At 29.3% G+C, this 25713-nt stretch overlaps 2 protein-coding genes across 2 annotated transcripts; one reads left to right on the top strand and one right to left on the bottom strand.

Moving 5' to 3' along the window:
* The first annotated feature begins 725 nt into the window (after nt 1–725).
* LOC106404588 (DNA damage-binding protein 1a) lies at nt 726–6855 on the top strand. Its single transcript, XM_048740747.1, has 19 exons — nt 726–977; nt 1241–1289; nt 1492–1551; nt 1647–1738; nt 1866–1917; nt 2053–2115; nt 2223–2272; nt 2457–2532; nt 2896–3105; nt 3221–3327; nt 3429–3537; nt 3687–3887; nt 3975–4190; nt 4309–4419; nt 4521–4796; nt 4872–5146; nt 5220–5568; nt 5638–5922; nt 6020–6855. The coding sequence occupies exons 1-19, from the start codon at nt 874–876 to the stop codon at nt 6599–6601; spliced, it is 3267 nt and encodes a 1088-aa protein (XP_048596704.1). The 5' UTR covers nt 726–873; the 3' UTR covers nt 6602–6855.
* On the bottom strand, nt 6646–9838 carry LOC125578320 (eukaryotic translation initiation factor 2 subunit beta-like). The gene is made up of 9 exons (XM_048740748.1): nt 8685–9838; nt 8446–8563; nt 8309–8364; nt 8150–8204; nt 7952–8034; nt 7720–7865; nt 7489–7631; nt 7239–7324; nt 6646–7142 (listed from the first exon to the last, which is right to left on the bottom strand). The coding sequence occupies exons 1-9, from the start codon at nt 8715–8717 to the stop codon at nt 7071–7073; spliced, it is 792 nt and encodes a 263-aa protein (XP_048596705.1). The 5' UTR covers nt 8718–9838; the 3' UTR covers nt 6646–7070.
* Between the last annotated feature and the right edge of the window lie 15875 nt (nt 9839–25713).

Genomic DNA, 25713 nt, shown 5'->3' with positions numbered 1-25713 from the left:
TTTTTTTGTTTTAAGTTCTTTTTAAAAAAAAATAATAATATAACTATTGGGTTATTTATGTATTTTATTGAATTTAAAAATCTTTGAAAAAACTTACTCCCTCTGTTTTTAAAAGATGCATATTCTAGACTTTTCACATATATTAAGAAAACTCATTAAATATGCATTGTTTTTTGTAAATAACAATTTTCCATAACTTTTAGCCAATAAAAATTCAATAAACACCATTAATTTTTTTGAAACTTACAATTTTTCATAAAATCATACATTGAAAAGGTAAAAAATATATCTTTTTGAAACAAATTTTTTTTCCAGAACATGCATCTTTTAGGAACGGAGGGAGTAGTATTTATTGTTTCATGTTTGAATTTTTTTTTATTAAAAATCGTGTATTATTAGTCATATGATTTTAAAATAATATGTGATATATTTACTCATATTTATTATTGAATTTGATTTCACAAGAAACTTTATGGAAACATAAAAACCTAAATCTCAAGAAAAACCTCCAAAATTTACAGATACTACTTAAATTTCACACGTTAAATTTGAAAACTAGTAAACTTGTCTTAAACAATTAAAATTTTAAAAATTACGAATAACATCTCTAATATATTATACCATAACTCCATATTATATACCAAAACTAACCGAACCGAGGCATACATCTAATGTATACCGAACCGGCCGTCACTGTCGACGGGGTGTTGTTTCTTCTTGGTTCTTCGCTTTTCGCCTCTTTCTCATTGTTTCTCTCTCTTTCTTCTCCGTTAAAATCCCCAAACCTCGTCTTAGAGAAATCCAGAAGCTTCTCCCGAATCAGAGGCGGGAAAGCCCTCGCGTAGTAGACAGTGAATCCATAAGAAGAAGAAGATGAGCTCATGGAACTACGTCGTCACGGCTCACAAGCCCACCAGTGTCACTCACTCGTGCGTCGGAAACTTCACCAGTCCCCAAGAGCTCAACCTCATCGTCGCGTATGAACTCTCCTCCTTCCTCTCTTTCTCATCAATTTAGGTTCCCCTTTTGGTATAGAAGCTGTTAATTTTTGAGGTTTAGGGTTTTCAAAGGAAGCTCAGATTCAGTCACTGCTCGATTTCTCATTATTGTTATGAAGTCTTAACTAACTTAAATCTTGAAGCGGGCTCACTAATAAACATAAAGATTGTGCCTTTTTGGATATGGAGGGTTGCTAGCACTTTCCTTAATTTGTTTGACAGAGGTGTTGATGTGGTTGCAGGAAATGTACTCGAATTGAGATCCATTTGCTTACCCCACAAGGCCTTCAGGTACTAACTTACATCTCTCTCTCTCTCTCTTCTCTCAGCCTTATATTGGTTACCGTTCCATTAACAAGGAGAAGTTGCTATCTTGTTTTTCATTTTAGTCTTTAAAGTAAAATATTGGTTACCGTTCCAATTTAAAACTCTTTGTTGCCATCCTTTGTTTTGTTAGTAATATAACTTTCTGCTGGATGTGCTTAACTTGCAGCCTATGCTGGATGTTCCTATATATGGAAGGATTGCTACTTTGGAGTTGTTCAGGCCCCATGTGAGTATATATATATACGACTCTTATCGTGTTCTTTTATCATGGTCTTATTAGTAAGTTACAGTGTTGATAGTATTTTCTACCACTCTTTGCAGGGCGAAACACAAGACTTTTTGTTCATCGTAACTGAGAGACACAAATTCTGTGTTCTTCAGTGGGATGCTGAATCCTCTGAGCTTGTCACAAGGTAGGCTTTCCAAATTTTCAGCATCCAGTTGTGTTACTTGTCTTTTATTTTATGATCGTGCTTGCTCTAACTAGTTGATGTTATCAATAATCAATCCTGCTGAATATGATGTGTTGACATTTTTCAGAGCAATGGGGGATGTTTCCGATCGTATAGGCCGACCAACAGACAATGGTCAGGTAATGAATGATGTCTCGTTGCACTGTGAATTTCAGAGTGCTGAAATCCTCTACTTTCCTTCATTAAACAACATGTGTTGTCATTAAGGATTGGTTGGCATTTAGCTTACTACTGTTTTGAACCTTTTCTTGTAGATTGGCATAATAGATCCAGATTGTAGATTAATTGGACTCCACCTGTATGACGGCTTGTTCAAGGTATATACTTATCTTACATAGATGTGTGCTCGTTTACTGAATTATATATAATCTCTTACTTATACCATATATGATGATTCGTTCTATTTCTTTGGTTTTTCTTTTAGGTTATACCATTTGACAATAAGGGACAGCTCAAGGAAGCTTTTAATATCAGGTACTGTTTTACTCAGTTAGCATATTGCATTCTAACGTCACCTTTGTGTGTCTCCTAGTGGTCCTTTGTTTCCATGCGTCAGATAGTTTCGAAAATCCTTAATAGACTCTGTCCTCTTGACTCTTTACGGTATCGTTATTCTGTGGACATTTTTGATATATGGAGCGTGGTGCCTAAATTTCAGGCTGGAGGAGTTGCAGGTTCTGGATATCAAGTTCCTGTTTGGATGTGCAAAGCCCACAATTGCAGTACTTTATCAGGTGTGGAAATATCTTAACATGACTGTGCTATGGAATAATCTCTGTACATGCATTTAAAACCAAACCTTGTTCTTTGTTTTCAAGTCTTACTAGATTTCAATGTAGAAAGAACACTTGTGCAGTTGGTTAATATATATACTGTTGGTAGTTGATGGAGTTTAAGAAAAGTAACTCTACTCTATTTATTTAAGTGGTAGCTGCTTAAAGATCTTTTCTTTCTCTATGTTTTTTTGTTACTTAGTCCTATTTATTGATGTAATCTGATTTGTGTGATGCAGTTTAGAATTTTCTCCGGTGGGACTAACTTTTTTTTTTTTTTGAATTAAACAACCCCGGTGGACTAACTAATGTTTGTTTTCACAGGACAACAAAGATGCTCGTCATGTTAAAACATATGAAGTCTCTCTAAAAGATAAGGACTTTGTCGAGGGTCCATGGTCACAGAACAATCTCGACAATGGTGCTGACTTACTGATTCCCGTACCACCACCTCTCTGTGGCGTCCTTATTATTGGTGAAGAAACAATTGTCTATTGTAGTGCTAATGCATTCAAAGCAATACCAATACGACCTGTAAGTTCTTTCATGTAATCTCACCTGGTTTTGTAAATAGTTGTTTGATATTTCTTTGAGTACCCCTCTTACTATTATCTGAGTTTGTTATGTGACCTTCCATTTTCGTCTCCAGTCCATCACTAAAGCATATGGAAGAGTTGATGTTGATGGCTCTAGGTATCTTCTTGGTGACCATGCTGGACTGGTTCACCTGCTTGTTATAACACACGAGAAAGAAAAGTAAGTGTACTAACTGCTACATCTTTCTATATTCTAAACAATTTAAAGCTCTTCTGAATTTATTTACTTTATGCATATACTGCTTTTATTTGTATCTGAAGGGTCACTGGCCTAAAAATTGAGCTCCTGGGTGAAACATCCATTGCATCCACTATATCATACCTTGACAATGCCGTTGTCTTTGTCGGCTCAAGCTATGGCGATTCTCAGGTGTGTTAGAAATAATTATGGTCTGAACTCTTTTTGCTTAATTTGTTCATGTAGAATGTAAAAGAAAGAATTGACGTTTCTTTTCTCTGGTTTCTAGAAAAATTAAAATAACTATCTGAGTGTTTCCCTGTTTGATTTTCCACTTGCAGCTAGTAAAGCTAAATCTACATCCTGATGCGAAAGGCTCATATGTAGAAGTCTTGGAGAGGTATACCAACCTGGGGCCTATTGTCGACTTCTGTGTGGTCGACCTCGAGAGGCAAGGGCAAGGTCAGGTTGTAACTTGTTCTGGGGCATTTAAGGATGGTTCCCTCCGCATAGTTCGCAATGGCATAGGAATCAATGAACAGGTTTGATTTATATCACGAAATCTCAATGTCTTGTATGTTCTTTTTTTTCTTATCTAGTTTCTACCTTAAAACTCCGCTGTATTGCAGGCGTCTGTGGAACTTGAAGGCATCAAGGGAATGTGGTCGTTGAAATCTTCAGTTGATGAAGCCTTCGACACATTCCTCGTGGTTAGCTTTATCAGTGAAACTCGCATATTAGCCATGAACCTTGAAGATGAACTGGAAGAAACTGAGATTGAGGGCTTCTTGTCCCAACTCCAGACTTTATTTTGCCATGATGCTGTGTACAATCAGCTTGTACAGGCAAGTTTTTTTCCTAGTGCTTTAGGACAATCAATGTATTTGATAGCTGTTAAAACACTTCTCTGGTCTCTCCTCTCTATTCATGAGCTTGAATAAACTGCTGTCTCCTCTTGATCAGGTTACCTCAAATTCTGTTAGACTAGTCAGCTCTACAACTAGAGAATTGCGGGATGAGTGGCATGCCCCAGCTGGATTCACTGTTAATGTTGCAACCGCAAATGCCAGCCAGGTTTGTCTGTTCATCCTAGGTTTGATTTAACAGCTTGTTTCATTGTGTCTAGCCATTTTCGAATGAGCATTTTTAAATGGATGCTTTGATTTGCGTGGTAGGTTCTTCTGGCGACTGGAGGTGGGCATTTGGTTTATCTAGAAATTGGAGATGGGAAATTGACAGAAGTGCAACATACTGTTCTTGAGTACGAGGTTTCTTGCCTTGACATCAACCCCATTGGCGACAATCCTAACTACAGTCAGCTAGCTTCGGTTGGGATGTGGACAGATATAAGCGTCAGGATTTTTTCCCTGCCAGAACTGACTCTTATTACAAAAGAGCAACTAGGAGGAGAGATCATTCCCCGTTCTGTTCTTCTCTGTTCGTTCGAAGGGGTATGATTCCATTGAACATTACTTCAGAACCGAGTGAAGTTTAGTGGTAGAATTTAACACATTGTTATGTTGCAGATATCTTACTTGCTCTGTGCTCTTGGAGATGGTCATCTTTTGAACTTCCAGTTGGACACAACTACTGGTCAATTGAAAGACAGAAAGAAAGTATCACTTGGGACTCAGCCTATAACTCTTCGTACGTTTTCATCTAAAAGCGCCACACACGTCTTCGCTGCATCAGATAGACCAACTGTAATCTATAGCAGCAACAAGAAGCTGTTATACAGCAATGTCAATCTTAAAGAAGTTAGTTATATGTGTCCTTTCAACTCTGCTGCTTTTCCCGACAGGTAAACTAAAAATCCTTTCATTTCTGCTGTTCGGTTTCAAATTAATGAGTTGGTTCTCTCTTGTGAACAATAGTTTGGCGATTGCCAGAGAAGGTGAACTCACGATTGGAACCATTGATGATATTCAGAAGCTTCACATACGCACTATTCCTCTGGGAGAGCATGCTCGTCGAATCTGCCATCAGGAACAGACACGTACATTTGGTATCTGCAGTTTGGGAAACCAGACAAATGCTGAAGAATCTGAAATGCATTTTGTTCGTCTGTTAGACGACCAATCTTTCGAGTTTATGTCAACCTATCCCTTGGATGCGTTTGAATACGCTTGCTCCATACTAAGCTGCTCCTTCACCGACGACAAGAATGTCTATTACTGTGTTGGAACCGCATATGTTTTACCGGAAGAAAACGAACCAACCAAGGTATCATCTTTCTTCGAGACATCGTCACTCTCAAGTCAAAAAGTTATAACTTGTTTTTTGTGCATGCAGGGAAGGATATTGGTATTTATAGTAGAGGATGCGAAACTGCAACTTATCGCTGAGAAAGAAACCAAAGGAGCTGTGTACTCTCTCAATGCCTTTAATGGAAAACTTCTCGCTGCTATCAATCAGAAGATTCAGTTATACAAGTGGATGCTGCGTGATGATGGCACTCGTGAATTGCAGTCTGAATGTGGACATCACGGACACATTCTAGCTCTCTATGTTCAGACCCGTGGAGACTTTATCGTTGTTGGTGATCTCATGAAATCGATCTCCTTGCTTATCTATAAGGTACATTAACTTAGTTGTATATCGAATCTGTGCTCAAAAACAGTAGCTTTGGATGTCTAATTCTTGAGCTTTTTTTCTGTTGTTGTTTGTTTTAAAGCACGAGGAAGGTGCAATTGAGGAACGAGCTCGGGACTACAATGCTAACTGGATGTCTGCTGTTGAGATACTCGATGATGATACCTACCTTGGCGCTGAGAACAATTTCAATCTGTTAACGGTGAAGAAGAACAGTGAAGGTGCTACTGATGAAGAACGAGGGAGGTTAGAAGTAGTTGGGGAGTACCACCTCGGGGAATTCGTTAACAGATTCTGCCATGGATCGCTCGTGATGAGGCTGCCTGATTCAGAGATCGGTCAGATCCCAACTGTTATTTTCGGTACAGTCAATGGAATGATTGGAGTGATTGCTTCACTGCCTCAAGAACAGTATGCTTTCCTGGAGAAGTTGCAGTCTAGTTTGAGGAAAGTGATCAAAGGAGTAGGGGGACTGAGCCACGAGCAGTGGAGATCGTTTAATAACGAGAAGAGAACCGTGGAGGCGAGGAACTTCTTGGATGGGGACTTGATCGAATCGTTTCTGGATCTGAGTAGGAACAAGATGGAGGAGATATCTAAATCCATGAATGTTCAGGTGGAAGAATTGTGTAAGAGAGTTGAAGAGCTCACTAGGCTTCACTAAAGCCCTCATCAAAATCAATGCCATAAGCTATGTTTTTCCCTTCCTTTTTAAAACTTATGTTGAGTTGAAAGTCTTTTGTCATTAACAGCTTTTGAAGTTTGATCGAGTTGTTGTCTTCGTGATGATAACTTTGCTCAAGTGTTGTCTGTCTTTGTCAAACCAACTCTTTTTCAAGTCTTTTGGATTGAAAAAAAACGTGAATCACTTTGTCAAACTTTATGAAAATAAACCTTATGTTATCATTTTCTTGAACATTTTATCAATTGCATGCGTTTTTTTTTTTTGATGTGTTTGTAATTTGGTTTATATTCATTATAGTTATTGTAATAAAATGTGATAATTAGACTCAGCAAAAAGACAAGACAAGTGTGTGACAGATACTTATTAGAAAGTTAGAAGGAAAAAAAAAACATCACGGCTCCATAGACTGCTCTTTATTCTTTAGAGGTTAAAAACCTCTTTGGTATCATCAAGTCTTCCTTTTACCAACGAGTGCAACATAACCAGCTTTGATCTGTTCCACAGATCGTTCTGATCCACACTGCCAAAACGGAAACATATATTACTCATTCACTTGCTCAGATATGACATCAAAGATGATGCAATAAAAGTAAAGTCTTCAAATGAGCTTTTTTACCTGTTCACATCTCATAAAGAAGAGACGATTCTCCTTTGTAAGATTTGTGTCTGGGCTCTTGCAACCATGGCAAATGACATAGTTATCTACAAATGAAGAGGAATATCACTTAAAATTCTGGGCACAACCGAATGAAATAATTATTAAGATCTATACTAAAATGTTTATAGTTCCTAAAATCTTAGGTCCAGTCCCTGAAATCTTACAGCACAGTTCAAAACCGATCTTGAGATTAGGAAGAGTTACTTACTGACATATTTTCGCAGATTCGCTTCAAAGCTCTTGGGTGCAAACCTCCCTTTAACAACCAACCTTTGCTGGCCATCAAGTGAGCCACTAGTACCCAACTCAGAAAGCAAGAACGCCATAACATGATCTGGTTGTCGATGCATCCTGAATAAAAAACATGCCATATACATAAACATAAACATCAAGAACTGATATACGATATAGTGAGTTTGAAGAGAATGTTTGTTCATACGTTTTGCAAAGGTCCATAAAGTTGACAAAGACCGTCTTCTTTGTCCCCTCACGAAGAACTTGAGGAGGCCTCATAACTGTACGACGCCTATTTCCAGTTAGGTCCGGATTGTTTTCACGCAGAATGTTGAAGACCCTACCAAGCATCTGAAAAAAACATACAGCTCCAGTTATAAGAAAATAAAACAAGCAATAAGAATCTTGAAAACAAAAGCTATCTGTGATGTGCTCACCTCTTCATATAGGTACAATCTATCACTTCCCTCCCAAGGATAACGATTCTCCTGCTGGATTACTCCTTTCTCTTCCTCATGGCCTGCAAGATATTGTATGTAAGATTCAAACTGGATACATAAAAGTAAGCATGAACTAATATTCTATTAATATATAATAATTAGCACAAAATATATATATGTGGAGTTTCAAACCACCATCCGAATCTTCTACGGCTTCAACACTTTCTTCATTCAGTGAGCTGGAATCAACCTAACCATCAAATAAAAACCAATATAAGGTGAATCATTATAATCAAGATACAAGTTTGAATAAATATAAGAGAAGCTTAGTACTAAACATTTATAAACACTCACTGGCTTCTTGCTATTTTTCATTCCACTAACTGCGCTTTCAAGACCATCATTAACTCCTGCAAAATAAATGAGACAAAGCATTTAAGTAAAACATAAATAGAGTGTTGAAGGGAAACAAAGTTCTTCATCGATTATACCTGCAGGCATTGGATCATCAGCTTTCTCCATCTGCAATTCTGGTGATGAGCTCTCAGCATGATCCTGAAGAACAACTTTCTTCTTCTTTTTCTTTTTGGTTGGGTCAAAGGGTGCAAGCTGATGTAAAAGAGATTTCCGTACACATCATAATTAGATAACACATGCAGCATGAAAGAAGGAAACCAAAATCTATACATTTGTGTATTCATTGTAGACAAAGAAACAAATAACGACTTACTTCTTGTTGCATCTCGTTAATTTCATCAGCCATGATTACTGCCAAGAAAAGGATTAAAATAAAAAATCAAATATTATAGTGAAGGGGATGCACATCAGAAACAAAAAAGATGGCAAGTCCCACGATAACGTAGAAACCAAATATTAACCTCCCAAAATCATAAACTACAACCAATATTTTTACTAAAAAAAAAAAAAAAAACTACAGCCAATATTCCAAAAATAGGGTTATATTCCGACTGGTCTATATGAGAAACTCTAACAAGGTATTAGCACGGGAACGTTTATATATATCTCTTTATTTCAGGAAGCATGGACTCAGATCTTCGAGAAGAGAACGACCTACCGCACAAGGGAAGCAGTGCACGACGCAGATAAATGAAGACGGTGAAGCTTCTTGATTTTTGTTGGGATTACACAGCCCATGTCCAACTCTTTATTATCCGATTAGTACGATATTGTCCACTTTGGGCTTAATTGGCAAGCCCGCATGGATTTACTTTTGGCTTCCATCCCAAAAGGCCTCGTACTATTAGAGTTGGACATCTCTTTATATATTAGACACTCTTTGTCTAATTCTTCAATGTGAGACTTAGTTTGTTATATCACATTCTCCCCTTCAAACTAAGGATCACATTCATCTCGTGTCCCACAACTGACTTTCAGGATCTTCTGACTCGATATCTGCTACACACCTCTCATTCCTAACTCATAGGATACCCATTCATCACTCATTCATCATTCAAAGGGTATTTCGGTCTTTCTTGCAGATTTCTCGTCAACTGTGCTCTGATACCAATTGTTGGGATTACACAGCCCATGTCCAACTCTTTATTATCCGATTAGTACGATATTGTCCACTTTGGGCTTAATTGGCAAGCCCGCATGGATTTACTTTTGGCTTCCATCCCAAAAGGCCTCGTACTATTAGAGTTGGACATCTCTTTATATATTAGACACTCTTTGTCTAATTCTTCAATGTGGGACTTAGTTTGTTATATCACAATTTTTTGTTGTAGTTGGTTGCGTTGTTCAACCCTAATTTTTTGGCTTTATATATTTTAGTAAAAATCCTAATTCATCTATGCTATACATGCTATTTATCTTAATCACTAGGTGATTTTCCCGTGCTCATGCACGGACATAAATATTTATAAAATAAATATAATATAATAATAAATTGATATTTATTTTTAATTTTTAATTAATTTATAATTTATATGTATAATTTATATTAATTATAGCATATTACTTTAATTAAATATTTATCTAATTAGTTTTGTTGTTTTTACAATCAATTTAGTTGTCATTTGGACATATTGGATTCTGTCTATTTATTTGAATTTAATTATAATATTTATTTTTTGTAAATATATTAATTTTGATTAATTTTATTATTTGCATTTTAGGTTGGTTGCATAAGTATATTTTATTAAGATTATGTATAATTTAAGATATATTGTGATTATAATGAAATAAAAAATAAACTAAAATGTCTGATTCCAAATTTTATAAATTAATATAATGATAATATTCTAAAGTCTCATGCATATAAATAAATTTTACAAAAGATCTAAATTGTAACAGTGAGTTAATATTTTATTTATCATTTGTTAATATATTTTAAGTCATCATATAATTTAAATTTATAAAATAAATAAATTATTATTATATAAACAAAATAAATAATTTATTATTATAAATTATACATTCTCATTGTAGTTACATCTATGATTTTATATATAAGTTGGGTTAGTTGCTAATAAATTATACATCTATATTATTACAGTTGAAGTACACATTGAGATTGTTTGGCAATATAGATAGTAGTTAAAAAAAATAGTATTATTTGGATACATGGATAGCAGTAAGTTATGAAAAAAAATAATGGGCTTATGCTACTAAAACAATTTGAAGTCCATTACATTATATTGAAAAGTAATGAGTCTATGTTACTTGATATATATATTCAAATCAAAATAATAATTTAAAATTGATTATATCAAAAATTCATTTAAAAATATACATATATTCAAAATTTGATTTTTACTAACATATTTTCCAATAACTATTATAAAAATGTGTTCAATATATATAAGAAAAATAAAATACAAAGCTCAATTTCAAACACCAACTTAAATTATGGTTTTTATATTTCACATTAAATTTTAAAATATAATATATGTGATTATTTATATGATTGTATAAAATATTATTAATTATAAGAAAAATTATTTGATGGTACGTATAAAATACGATTAATTATATGATAACACATATTTTGTAACCTATGATGACACATATAGGATATATATAATATTGATTAGGGGTGGGCATTCGGGTTCGTTTTCGGGACTTTTTGGAATTTCGTGTTTAGTTCAGATATTTGAGGATTTGGTTCGGATTTGAATAACCAATTTAAATAGGTTTAGTTTAAATATTTGGATAGAGGATTATAATAGTGATTAGGGGTGGGCGTTCGGGTTCGTTTTCGGGTCTTTTTGGGATTTCGTGTTCATTTCAGATCTTTGATGATTTGGTTCGGATTTGGATAATCAATTTAAATAGGTTTGGTTTAAATATTTGGATAGAGAATTAATAATTATTTAAGTATTTTTGGAATTTTGAGTATATTTTAACTATTTAAGATATTTACGTTTGATTATTTGTATATATTTTCAAGCATTTAAGCAAACTTAAAAGTATCATATATATTCTGGATGTTTTTATATATATAAAATCTAAAAATAATTAATATATAAGTATATAAATCTATTTTCGATACCCAAAATACTTCGGTTCGGATCGGATTAGATTTCAGTTCTTCAAATACCAAAAATTTGAATAATTCGGATATTTAATCAATTCCGGTTCGGATTAGTACTACTTATTCGGATTGGGATCGGTTTAATTCTTTGAATTCGAGTTTTTTGCCCAACCCTAAATAGCGACATAAAAATCAAATAGCATCATATTTTTTTTAAAAAGTACACCCGCATGGGCGTGCGGGTCAAAATCTAATTCTTATTGTAGTTACATCTATGATTTTAGATACAAGTTGGATTAGTTGCTAATATGTTCATTTGTTAATATATTTATTGCTAAAATTTATTTTTAGTTTTTTCAATATCTATTAAAATATGCAGTAAAAATGTGATTGTATTTTATAAATTATATTATATAAGTAAAATAAAATTTATTTATTTTTTCGTAATTGTAAAATATTGTAGTAAACTAAATATATGAAAAATATAATAAAACATTTCAATAATAACAATAATAAATTATTTTTTTGTCATTAAACCTATATATGTTTATGTTACTTAATTATTTTATGTAATCATCTAAGAAAATATATAGATATATATCAAAAAGTTCAATTACTTTGAAAATATATATTTGTATTATTTAAAATTATGTTTTAAAAGAAAAATATTTCTTTTTCTAATATCAAGATCATTTGTGTAAACTTTTTTTTATGAAATTACATTATATACAAATATATTTTTTCATCTAAGAAGGTGTAGATAAAAAAAATATTTTATTACTTCAAAAGTATATTTTTAGTTACTTTAAGATACCTTTTAAATGGAATATTACTATATTGTGAACTTTCCTTTTTTTTTATAAAATCATATTATATATACATATATTTTTCGTTTTTAAATTATTTTTAAAACTTTATAAATGTTTTCTTTTTATTTATATTGTTATTTGAAAATTTTTAAAAAGTAAAAACTAATATTTAAATGTACTTTTTTATTTCATTAGGGGTATCGTAGTAATCAACCACCGTGAGAGTTAACGTGAGCGCGACACCTAAGAAAGTGACTTCTCAAATAATATTATAGAGATCTCACGAAGTAAATAAAAGAAAAGTAAATAACACATATACGCTTTATTTAATTATTTATTGTGAATGATGATAGAATTAAAATTTTCGTAACATAAATTTTTATTCTTTTACAAATTACTAGGTGGTTTCCTGTTATTCGCATCACTAAAATTTTAAAAGTAAATTATATAAACATAAAAATCAGATTTATAAATCTAACTATATTTTAAATATTTAAATATACATAAATTTTAATCTTAATCACAATTATCTTACATGATGATGAAAATCTTGTGGAGGTTAATCTATTCTCTATTAATCTATTTAATCTATCTATACTATTATTTTAGAAGTGAATTAGTTTATTTGTATTGTTCTGCATGATTTTAGGCTTAGTCATTAAACAATTTTTCATTTTAATTTGACTATTAAAGTTTTAATATCTAATAAATAAATTATACAATTCATTATTTAACTGATTACAAACTAATATTATAAAAATATCTCAAAAATAAATGGAAAACATTTTTGAAAAAAGAAGAAGATAATTCCATGTATTTATTTTGTGTTTATCTATATCTTTATTTCTTATTTATTTATTTTCATAATTAGTATTATATATACACATATCATAATTAGATTTATCATTATATTAAAATATTATCAATAGTTTTATACAAAATAACAAAAATTTATTTATATTTGTTTGTAAACATAATATGTCATGGCATATTTTTAAAAATTATTAAATTTATTTTAGTATTAAAATACTAAAATGAAGTATATAAACAATAACAATAAATATGATTTATATTTTTCTGTTAATGTGATTTTCGTGATATTTTCATTTTTATTCTTATCATTCAGTTGCAAAAATAACTTGTATTTGTTATTTAAGTTGAAAATTTAATATTTCTTTGTTTTTATTTTTACTAATTATTTATTGTTATCATCCAGTTGTAAGAATAACTTTCAAAAAGAAAATATTATTTTTACAACAAGTACCTTATATTTATGAAAATTTAAAATTTACTTTATTTACTTTTAATTTTTCAAGATTTTTTAAAAAATTATTACTTTGTTTAAATTAAAATTTCCTTAAATATACGTTACATATTAATGTTTTGTTTGTCAACATAGTTAGTCTGATTGAGTGTTTATTTAATTATTATAGGAAGTATTTCACAATATAATTATACATATATCAATATTCTTATTTACTTTGACTAATATAATATGTAAAGCTGAGTTTTGTTAACATTCTTGTGTTTTTGATTTATTTTGAGATTTTCTAGGTTATGCTAATTCCTAGAATTTGGTTTAATACCATCACTTTATATTAACAATTATATATTTGTTTATTTAATTATATCATTGTTTATAAACTAATATAATAAAATTTTGTTCAAGATAACAACATATTTACAAGATATTAATGTTGTTATCCCAAAATAATATTTTTAAATCAATAAAAATTAAGAAATTAAAAAATTGAAAGATTCATAAAATAGTATAAATTTAATGTTTAATTTAATTTTTTTGATCTTTAAACTAATAATATAATTATTAATAAATCTTATTAAATAACTATGTCCGCATGTGCGGGTAAAACTCCTAGTTGTTAATAAATCATTTCTCTAGGATTTGAATCCAGTAATAAGACTTCCTTTAGATTTAGGTTGCGGCTAATTTGGTTCTTCTGTTCTGTTGAATAATTCCAAACATGTGGAATCTTAACATAGTAATAAATGTACATGTTAAGAGATAAATACAAAAAAGAAATCTAGAATAAGAAAATGAAGTTTTCTATTTAGATTAGATTTGTGTCTCCATATCCCACATGTGTGTGCTCCTTTTCTTATTTTTTCGTTCTCATTCGTTTCTTGCATATCTGTATTCCTGAGCGGTTTCTGTGAGAGCTTCGTGTTTGTATACTTCTGCAACGTGAGTTCGAGGTTAAACGACTTCACAGTTTAGGTCAAACATCAAAAACGAGCTTAAACACTTACAAGAGGAAATAATTAACTGTCCAAAAGTTTGTGTGTTTATGTTTCTCGTTCATCTATTTGTTCTAAAGCTGTGATTCGACAAGGTCACACCTATCAGAGCTACACAGAGCTCCTGATTGAGCATGTGGTATTGGGAGAGTTGATTGCTTAGTCATAGAGCCGGATACTATACGGTCGCACGCATCTTTTGCGTTTAATGAGTATTATCAAACCAATGGGATCAATCGCATTGCTTGTTACTTTGGTGGAACAGCTACACTCACCAAGATAAACCCTAGTAAGTTTCTTGCACCATCTAGGTTACTAAAATGAATAATCGGCCAATAATATCTCTCTTTATATCTATAAATGTTATGCCCTATTTTATATATGGATTTACCCATGTATACTTATTTTCCAAAAGTAAGATAAATGACAAAAGAAATATGTGACTGAATTTGAGTAACCTCTCTAATAACATCTTTTTGATATAACATTTTCTTTTCTGCAATTATTTTATGTATGGGGAGTACAAGATACTAGATGAGATATTTTATATGTTGCTTGCAGCTACAGAACATGCTTCTATGAATATGATGTATGCAAGTAGGAACCATCCCCTGTATATTAATCCTGAAGCATTACAACATGTTTTCGTAGCCACGTGTCATTACTAGGATGATTCTTAGAATCCTTAGAAAAATAAGTTCTTCATAAACATATATTATATTATTTTATTAAAGTAACTATCAAATTGATTAGTAGTGTAAAAAGAATATTCTAAATTTTTTTATGAAATAAAAGCTACGGAATTACCTAATATGATTAACATATATATGACAATTAATGATTATTAATAATACATATCTGAAGACATTTTTTGTATCATCTCTCTTTTTTATTTAATTTTATACTATTAAAAGAAATTAAACAATCACATCAAGCATATAATAAAAAATAGATTTTTTTCTTATATGTATATTTTGAATTTTTTATAACGACTACGTATTACTAAAAATGACAAAAGTCTCACATTGAAAGTTTTGTGATCAATGGTTTACTTTTTTTTTCAATCAAGATACAGATTATTATAAATCGTATGAATATTAAGTCTCATTAATAAATATTCATATTATATATATAGATATTAATATCATTAAAATTAATCTATATACAATATAAAAATATGTAAATTTCAAATTTTCATGGAAAATTATTTAGATCGTAATATTTTAATTTTGAAATTTGTATTGATAAATCTCACATTAAAAGTTTTGTAATTAGCGGTTTAAATTTTTGTTACAGTAAACATACAAATATTAATAAAATCATATGAGTAGGAAGTGTTAATAATAAAAATTTACATTAAAATATACTATATTTATGTCAATATCACTAAATTTTAATTAATACCATATAACGTAAATAAAATGATTAATGTATATACTTTTATGTATACAAATTATTTTTTAAATTGATGGTTTCAAATATGTTATTTGATCCTGACAGTCCATAAATACACTTCTTTAAATCGATGTGATTTTTAATATTAGAAGCACTATATATATATTATTTTATTCAGATTAAATATTTTAATCTTGATTTTTATTCCTAAAAAGCTTTAAATGAAATATCATGACAAGATTCTAATAATCTCCTTTTGTGTTTGTTCAAAGAATGAAAGATTTGATCATTCGTCTAATATTTGTTTATCCCTAATACTCTATCTAGCTATTATAAATGTAAGAATGATAGATTTTAACTATTTATTATAAGTTTTCTGGTTTATCATTTAATAAATCAAATAGTTCTTAGTTTATACATAGTTTACACATACTATAATGGTAAAATATTATATATATATATATATATTTTTATCGGTATACTCTTAAGTAACTAAATCTAATTCATAGGTTAATAAAATAAATAATTTGTTTTGTTGTTCTAGAATTAGATGATTTTTAAACTAAACTAGTGAATATGTACTAGACATACATTTATATTCCGAGTCTGCACTTATATTATATAACAACTCGATATATTAGAATCACTAACTTGTGAATAGAGTTTATATGTATATGGAGTAGAACTAATTTTTACAGATGTCTATTCTTTTAAATTGACACTTATGTAATTCACCGAATTCATAGAAAAAAAAAGAAACAAAACTCATATCAGTGAAACATAAGCGACAACGAAAACACAATTTTATAGAGATAGAAAATGAAATCACTTATGGAGAATCAATAGTAAACAAATCCAGAGCCGAAAAGAGGCATTTACTTATTACAGAGATGGTGCACCTAATCCCCTTTTGTCATTTTACAATTGATGTTGCCTATACGATTATTTTGATTTGTGTCAGCCGTAAAACTTAATATCCTTTTATGCATATGGAGTCCTGAAATAATTAAAATAAACTTTAATATGTTAACTCTTCAACAACTCTTCAACAACAATGATAAATTTCAGAGACTAACATTTGTATTCATCATTTTATAATCGATAAAAATGGTAGTGTTACAAAATGTTAAAATCATTTAATAAACAAACATTAGTATAAAAATGATGGTTATCATCTAGTAATTTCATATTTTTGTTCATAATGCCTTTTAAGTATCATTAGATTTTAACCCGTGCTTTGCAAGCACATAATATTTTATGATGACAAATTCTACTAATAAGTTAATAAATATTTTTTTTAATTTATAACAATTTTTCGTATTTAAAACAATTTTGCATTAAAATCAGTGTTTTTAAATTTGATCCAAACCCGCGGTCAAATCGGTTAATCCGGTGATAATTTTGTTTAGGTTTTTAAAAATATGAATATTGAAAAAAATCATTAAAACTAGAGACTAACTGATTGAACCGATGGATGACCGATATGTAATCAAATTTGATTTAAATTGATATAGTTTCATAATTTGTCACCTTTTAATCTAAGTTCTAAGGTTCATTGCTTTGCAGTTTTATGAAATTTTGACGTTTCTACAAAATTTTGATAGAGAAAATGATATATATCAAATAATTAAGAACTATAAATATGTCTTGAACATATTACTCCTTTTTATATAGCTTAATTAATTTTATTATAATTTTTTGTGTAATTTATCTTGTTAATATTTTGTTTTATATTATAATAGGTTTAAATTTGTTGTTAACAATTAGTGTTAAGCATTTTCTTTAAATAACATATATATATATATATATATATTTTGAACATTTTTCATTATTATTTTTGTTATTATATTTATTGTACAATGTATAACTTTATGATATGGATATTATTGAATTATTATGTTGCTTAAATGATATAACCATTATTTAGGAAATATAATAAATAAAATAATCCGTTAATTTAATTGACTTATTATTTAATTTTTTGTAGTTATTAAACCTGTAAAATAAGTTCTATTTATTTTTGCTGTTTATAAATTATTTGAATTTTTTCTATTATTTAATTTATCAAAATAATTTGAAATTAAATTGTTAGAATTATAAAAAAAGATGAGATCTAATATTTTATATTGTTTGGATAAAAGATTAATAATAGTGTTGTTTGTAAACATAGATAGTAGTATAAAGAAAAATAAGAATATTGTTTGGAAACATAGATAGTAGTATAATGAAAGGAATATTAGTGATTCAATGTAAGTTTAACTATAAAGTTGAAAAGTGTATTGAATTTAAAAACTTACAAAATAAAGGTTAGGTCCAATATAATATTTCTGTTTTTTGGTCAACTTCTGTCCATCACATGTATGTGTGGATCATGTAGAAACACATGACTTTTGGTTAATTGTTGACCAAAGATGTAAGGCTTTAACTGGTAACCATTAAAAGAATAAGAGGAATAACAAGGAAAAGAATGAAATGAAAAAATAAGAGAAAAATCTATTTCTTTTCTAATTTTATAAGGAATAATTGTACTCTTTTATTCTTTAAAAGTTAAAGAATATTAAGAAATCATAAGTAATAAATATTTCTTGTAAATGGTGTAAATTATAAGGAATGGTAAGAAATCAACTATTCTCACTCAATTCCTTTGGTCATCATTTAGAGATGAGTTCCATTTTGGGATTGACGTGATGATGGTAGAATTGACGTGTTCAACATTAGATGAGTTTCATTTTGGGATTTTTTTCACATAAATGGAAAGGCTGTAAAAATGCATTAATGTTTAAGTACAGAATCCATAGGCGACCTTTGAATTTTCTTTTACTAAAGACCATTTTCTTCAACGACAAATCAACTAATTATGACTTATGAGGTAGAGTATGATGTGCTTCTTTATAGAATTATTATTATTATATATATATATATATATATATGTGTGTGTGTGTGTATTTTAGAAACATAATTAAACTGATATTCAAGAAGTTTGACATTTAAAAAAAAATATCTTTGACCTGGTTGTATTTTTGGTAATCTTTAGTCAAAAATCATATGAACAATATTAATGTAGGACAATGACTTCTCAACTATAAATACCTGATGTATATCAAATTGATGACTAAACAAAGACAAATACAGATCATTGTAAAGAACAGAAATCAAACTTGTTTACCAAAGATCAAAACGTGCTCACCAATTCACTAATCAAAGGTATTATGTTAATTATCTAGTTGTATGGCTCGATTTTGTGAATAATCATGATTTATATTGGAATACAATTTGTAAAATTTTATTTAAAATTCTCCATCTATCATGATGTAATCGTACTTAAAAAAACACAAACATGTTTATCAATACCTTAAAAAACACAAACTTTATATACTCTTTTGAATTTGAATTATTTAAAAAATACACAAACTTCATTTTTAGAGTTTGAAAAATATAAAGTATTTATAAATTTCAAAAAATTTCAAAAAATTTCAAAATAATTTAAACAGCTTATGTGAACCCGCAAAGATCCGAACCAAACACGAATCAAAATTTATAAATACTTAAATGAGATTGAAATCTTTAATCTCAAAAACCCAAAACCTAAATAGACCCGAACTGAATAATAATGGCTACCGACCGCCCACCCCTAATTTTGAAATAGAATTCATGCTAACAACTATTCTGGATTTGGTGATATTTTTGTGTAAGGTGTAATTCAAGACCATTATCTGGTAAAAGCTGATGGAGAATAACAAAATTAGAAATGCACAACCTAAATTTCAAGGTATAAGTTAAAAAAGGAACTCAAATTTAACTTTTGATTTATTAGGAATATTTACTCATAAAAATATTTTTTTATTCATTTAGGAACTGATGGAACCAATAGATATATGTATAATCAGTTATGGAAGTTATGTGCTGGATCTTTGTTTGATCTTCCAATAATTGGAGAAGAAGTTTATTATTTTCCTCAAGGGCACATAGAGCAGGCACATGTTTTTCTATGAATAATTTCACATTAATTCTCATATTTTGTTATTCAATAAACTTTTCTACAATCTTATGACATTATCAGCTTGTAGCATCAGAAAATGACAACCTGTGCCAATTTAAACCAATTTTTGATATTTCTTCAAAAATTCGTTGTAATGTTATTAGCATCAAGCTTAAGGTATGTATCTTTGGTATTTGATGTTTCTCTTTAGGAAATACACATGAGATTAATTGGCTTACAATTGTACATATTATGGTTTTGACATGTTTTATGCATGAATTTAGGTGGATACCAATACAGATGAAGTTTATGCAAAAGTTTCGTTGTCGCCGTGTTCACCTGTAAGTGGAAAATTTTAAATTTTATTTACGAACTAGTAGTACCTCTTTTTATAATATCTGTAAATAAATTTATGAATTTAATTATTAGGATTTTGAAGTCTCTATTCCTAATGGCAACAACGAACAAAACATTAACTATTTTACCAAGGTGTTAACTGCTTCGGATACCAGCACACATGGTGGTTTTTCTTTATTTAAAAAAGATGCCATTGAATGTCTTCCTCTATTGGTATTTTCATTTAATAAATACACCAAATAAATCCATAATTGACTTATATTGTAAATTTTTATATGATCCTTTGTATTAAACATTTTTTAGGATATGTCACAGCAAGCACCGAGTCAGTGGATAGTTGCTAAAGATCTCCATGATCATGTTTGGAAATTTAAACACACTTTTAGAGGTAGCTAAGTTTTCTATATCAAAATCGTTTGGTAGTAACTAGTAATCTTTATACAAAACTAATAATCTTTATTTATGTATAAATTATCAACTAGGTACACCACAAAGACATCTTTCCACATCTGGTTGGAAACAGTTTGCAAGGAAAAAAAGTTTGGCCGTTGGAGACTCTGTTGTATTCCTTAGGTATATACATTTTGTCATTTTACATCTCTTTTGTTTCTTATTTTTTTTTGTATTTTAAATATTTTTTGTTCTAGAGGGGAGAATGGGGAATCACGAATCAGAATCAGAAAAGCAGCGCCTCAACAAAGCAATATATCATCATCAGTAATTTCAGAAGAGAGTATGCATCATGGTTTAGTTGCTACTGCATCGAATGCTATTAACACCAAATGTATGTTCGACGTGTTTTATAGGCCAAAGTAAGGAAAATACTTTATTACTCTACTTAAACATCATGAGCATATTTTAATTTATTCTTGATATGATGATATTAGGTCGAGCAAATTCATTGTCAACTGCAAAAAAGTTATAGATGCAGTGAACATGAAGTTCAATACAGGTTCAAGGTTTACTATGAAGTTTGAAGGACATGATTTTAATGAAATAATGTAAATATTTGACTCTCATATAATTTTTTATTCCAAATATGATTACTTACAAATTTTGTTTATACTGCAAAGATATTCTGGGACAATAGTAAAAGTGGAAGATTTCTCCATTTATTGGAAGGATTCAGATTGGCGAAATCTACAAGTAAAACTTATTCATAACTAATTTTTGTTATATTATTTTAGACTATGATTTCAAAATAATAATAAGTAAAATCCACTAACTTATTTTTATAGGTTCAGTGGGATGAAGCTGCAACAATTTCAAGACCTAATAAGGTCTCTCCATGGGAAATCGAGCCTTTAATTCGAAAAAACAAACGCCAATGCGAAATTAACGAAATTGGTAAGAAAATACTTTTAAATAATTTATGCTTCTTTTTGTATCCATTATCATCATATTTCTATATATAAGTTCAAATATGATAATTCATATGTTGACTCAAAGCCGATAAATTGGAGACTCAAGTATAAAATCTTCGACAAGTCTTCCTCAACTTATTTATCAGAATGAAACTAATGATTCAAAAATTTCATCTGGTTGGCTAGTGAGCTATGCAGGTCTTGCTATGTCCAAACCAGATTACAATGACCAAATGGCCCAGTCAACAAAAGAAAATTCAATCACCAATGCATCTAGTAGCTTCAGATTGTTTGGAGTTGATCTAACGGCTTCTACCAAAGGAAGAGATGTTTTGGAACCACTTGAATCATACCAAAAGAGTAAAATTTCTGAAATCTTTGATGAAGAAAAGCTTGATCAAATTCAAGCAGTGACATCACTAACAGAAACCCAAACGAAGAAAATAAGGTTTACTACAAGTAGTACCAAGGTATGACTAAGAGCATCTTCTACTTATTCTTTACTTTTTAGTCAATTCTAAAATTATTTATTATTAATAACTAGAACATGATAAGACATAGGCTTTCGTCAAATTATTCATGTTCTTTTTAAGAAAAGACTAGATTTTATATATGGTTGCACACACAGTTTTATTCTAATACAGTAGATTTGATATTGATAAGAAACTTGAATAACTTTTTAACCAGATTGAGATGACTATATTTAGTTCACAAACACTTGATATGTTTATTGACCAGGTTCACATGGAAGGTGTTGTTAGAACTGTTGATTTAACTGATTTTGATGGATACAATCACATGATCGTTGAACTAGAAAAACTCTTTAATATCGAAGGGAAGTTGCATATGCACAGTCAATGGAAACTAACCTTTAAAGTTCATGAAGAAGATATGATGCTTGTTGGAGACGATTCATGGCTGTAAGTTTCCTCTTTCTTCTTCTCTCAATTTATTCTTCTTCTCTCAATTTTTGGGAAAATAAGAAAGTTAATGTGTTTTTGATTCTGTGTAGGAAATTTTGCAACACCGTAAACGAAATATTCATATGTTCAAAATAAGATGCCATAAAATGAAATTTGAGAACCAATTCTCTAAAGGTGACTCAGCATTTACAAAAATAATTTCACTGTCCGATGTCGACGACAGTCAAAAAGGGGTTTTGTTACTTTTAATGTTTTTTTATATAATACTAGGGTTTGATCTCTGTTCACCCAGAAATTTTACTTTTATTAAGTTTTCAGTTAACATTTGTTTTAAACTTGAAGAGTTTGGTTTTATATTATGTGTGATATTTATTATTGTGATTGCTCTTCTTTACTTTTATCAACTGTTTTCATTGAACTTATTTGTTATAAGGAGATTAAGACTCAGTTTCGTTGTGTTCACTAAATTGCCTTATACAATTACTGAGATAGTTTGAATGGGACTATGTTCTGTTTTTATTTTGGGGATCGAACTTTTAATCATTTTCTTATTTTAAATCTTCTAGTTTCATGTCTGCTCTTATTTTTTTTTTGGTAAGTTGTTTTATATTGCATTCTTTCGAATTGTGCAACTATATATTTTTATTTCCATATCAGTATTGGAATTATGGTTGAGTTTTTTTTTAAAATTATGTATGTTACCTTACAATTTATTTCTATACAATAACTGTAGATCTCTTATTTCTGTCATGTAAACAAACTTTTAGTTTGTTTGTAGTACTAACATATGGTTATTAACATTTACCAACTAAGCTAATAGAGATTTTAGTCAAAAATAGTTGAAATATTACATATTATTTTCAAGGCTGGAAGCACATGCTACCCCAGCTTCTAGCCAGGGCCGACACTGCTTACATCGTGATGAAACTCTTGTGTAGGTTTATTCTCTATTAATCTATGTAATTGTTAATAAATCATTTCTCTAAGATTCAAATCCAAAATATTGAAACGTAAAAAAAATTAATGACTTCTTAACTACTGGAGTAAAAAGACTTCAGTAGATATAGGTTGCGGATACTGAAACTAGAAATGTTCAACGTAATTTGGTTCTCCCATGTGATTGAGGCCATCTGATTGAGAGACTGGTTAGATAAAAACTGTTATCTTTGGTACAGTCAATGAACTTGATCGATTTTTTTCTTGATCTGAGCAGGAACAAGATCGATGATATTTCTAAATACATGGACATTCAAGTGGAAGAGTTGTGTAAGAGAGTTGACGAGCTCACCAGGCTTCACTATGCCTCATCAAAATCAATGCCATAAGCTCTGTTCTTTTTTTTTTTTTTGATTTATGCTTTCTTGAGTTTAAAGTTTTTTGATTTGTTAGCATCATCTTCTGAATGGATTTAGGTATTGGCTTTTGTAATAACTTGGCTATGTTGTTTTTTTTTCTTAATCAAACCGACTCTGGTTTTAGTCCTTTACATAGAGAATCATGAAGATATAAAACATAATTGTGAATATTGTTATTGAGATATGTATATATTTAGTTAAGAAATCTAGGTTTAACGTTTACATTCTTATCTTCCTATATAAGTTGTACATGTATAAGCTTTATCATTATGAGAGTCAATATACAATTCTTCCAATCTTATACTCTCATCATTCTCTACACTTTAGATTGAAAAAAATTGTGAATCACTTTGTCGAAATATATTTAGTCTTAAATGTGTGTTGTGTATTGTATGCCTTTCCTATGTGAAATTATTATGTTTATAATTAAACATATACTATTTGCAGAGAATTATTTGCTTGTGAATTGTGAACGCCTCTCCTCAACTTTCAGTATTCGTTATACAATAAATAAATGAATGGAAAGTAATATTCCTGATATTAAAAATAAAAAAAAATCTTATGCTATCAATTTCTTGAAAATTTTATTACTCTTGAAGGCACCTTCGATTCCTTAATGAGATCTAGATTATTCTTTGCTCTTTTGATTAGGTTATCTTGTGACTAAATAAAACCTAACCTCACTTGTCTCAACCTCCAAAGTCCCCATCACTTGATCATCCCCCTGTATATTAAAAGAGAAGTCACTTTAGTGAGGTCTGGTGACGTGTCGCTCATAGGTGAACTTTCAAAAAAATTGTTATAATTTGATTGGTCGATTGTTTTTAATTTTTATTTATTTAAATTAGATCTAAAAATTTAAGGTAAGTCTAAAAACATTTAACATCACTTGCCATATAATCTTAAGAATATTACAAATAACAATTTATGGCAACTAATTCTAGAAATTATAGAAAGATTAATAATGATTTATTTATTACTTTTAATATTTATAAACTATAAAATATAATGAACGAATTTTTATATAAGGTAATTATTATAGTTTTATACTCTACTTGATGAATTGTATTCGAATATAATTATATAATAACTATTTTAAATATTACAAAATCCAAACATGTTTATTAATATGATTTTTAACTAATTTATCATTGTTTACATAATAAATTTATCAGAATTTTAAAATTATTTATATAATGTTATAAATTATTTATAAAAATATAAATCATACTATATATTGATTGAGAAGTCACATAAGTGATTTTTTTATTACGTGTTGATTATAAATAAACTCTTCAAATTGTTATAATTTGATTGACCGATGATTTTTAATTTTATTTATTATAATTATATCTAAAAAGAAAGAATAATTCAATTACCACTTTCCAAATAATCTACATAATATTATAAATAATTATTTATGGTAACTAATTGTTGAAACTATAAAAAAGTAATAATGCGATCAATTTTTTAATATATTTATAAATTACATAAAATAAAAAACAAAAATGTTTACTTGAATTGATATAATAATTTTATACTCGTATAGAAAGAATTATATTTGTATATAAAGTATCACAATAATTATTAATGTCTAATAATTCAATGCATGCTTTATAAATCATTTATAAAATTATAAATATATTTATAAAATTATTTATATTGGCTTATCAGATGTTTTAAATTAATATAAGAGGTTCTAAGTCATTAATAAAATTGGCTAGAATTTATATAATGATGTTATATTCGTATAGAAAGAATTATATTTGTATATAAAGTATCATAATAACTATTAATGTCTAATAATTCAATGCATGCTTTATAA

This window comes from Brassica napus, chromosome A9 (genome assembly GCF_020379485.1).
Source record: "Brassica napus cultivar Da-Ae chromosome A9, Da-Ae, whole genome shotgun sequence".
Classification (NCBI taxonomy): Eukaryota; Viridiplantae; Streptophyta; class Magnoliopsida; order Brassicales; family Brassicaceae; genus Brassica; species Brassica napus.
The sequence above is the reverse complement of the archived record's forward strand: the minus strand, read 5'-3'. Positions and strand labels throughout refer to the sequence as shown.

Bases quoted from the DNA above. Each gene is read 5' to 3' on its own strand.
- LOC106404588 (XM_048740747.1), top strand. From the start codon at position 874: ATGAGCTCATGGAACTACGTCGTCACGGCTCACAAGCCCACCAGTGTC. The intron at 4,420-4,520 runs GTTTGTCTGTTC...TTTGCGTGGTAG, and splicing joins CAACCGCAAATGCCAGCCAG to GTTCTTCTGGCGACTGGAGG. The intron at 5,147-5,219 runs GTAAACTAAAAA...TGTGAACAATAG, and splicing joins TCTGCTGCTTTTCCCGACAG to TTTGGCGATTGCCAGAGAAG.
- LOC125578320 (XM_048740748.1), bottom strand. From the start codon at position 8,717: ATGGCTGATGAAATTAACGAGATGCAACAAGAA. The intron at 7,632-7,719 runs GTATGAACAAAC...TTTTTTATTCAG, and splicing joins TTTATGGACCTTTGCAAAAC to GATGCATCGACAACCAGATC. The intron at 7,325-7,488 runs GTAAGTAACTCT...CTTCATTTGTAG, and splicing joins GAATCTGCGAAAATATGTCA to ATAACTATGTCATTTGCCAT.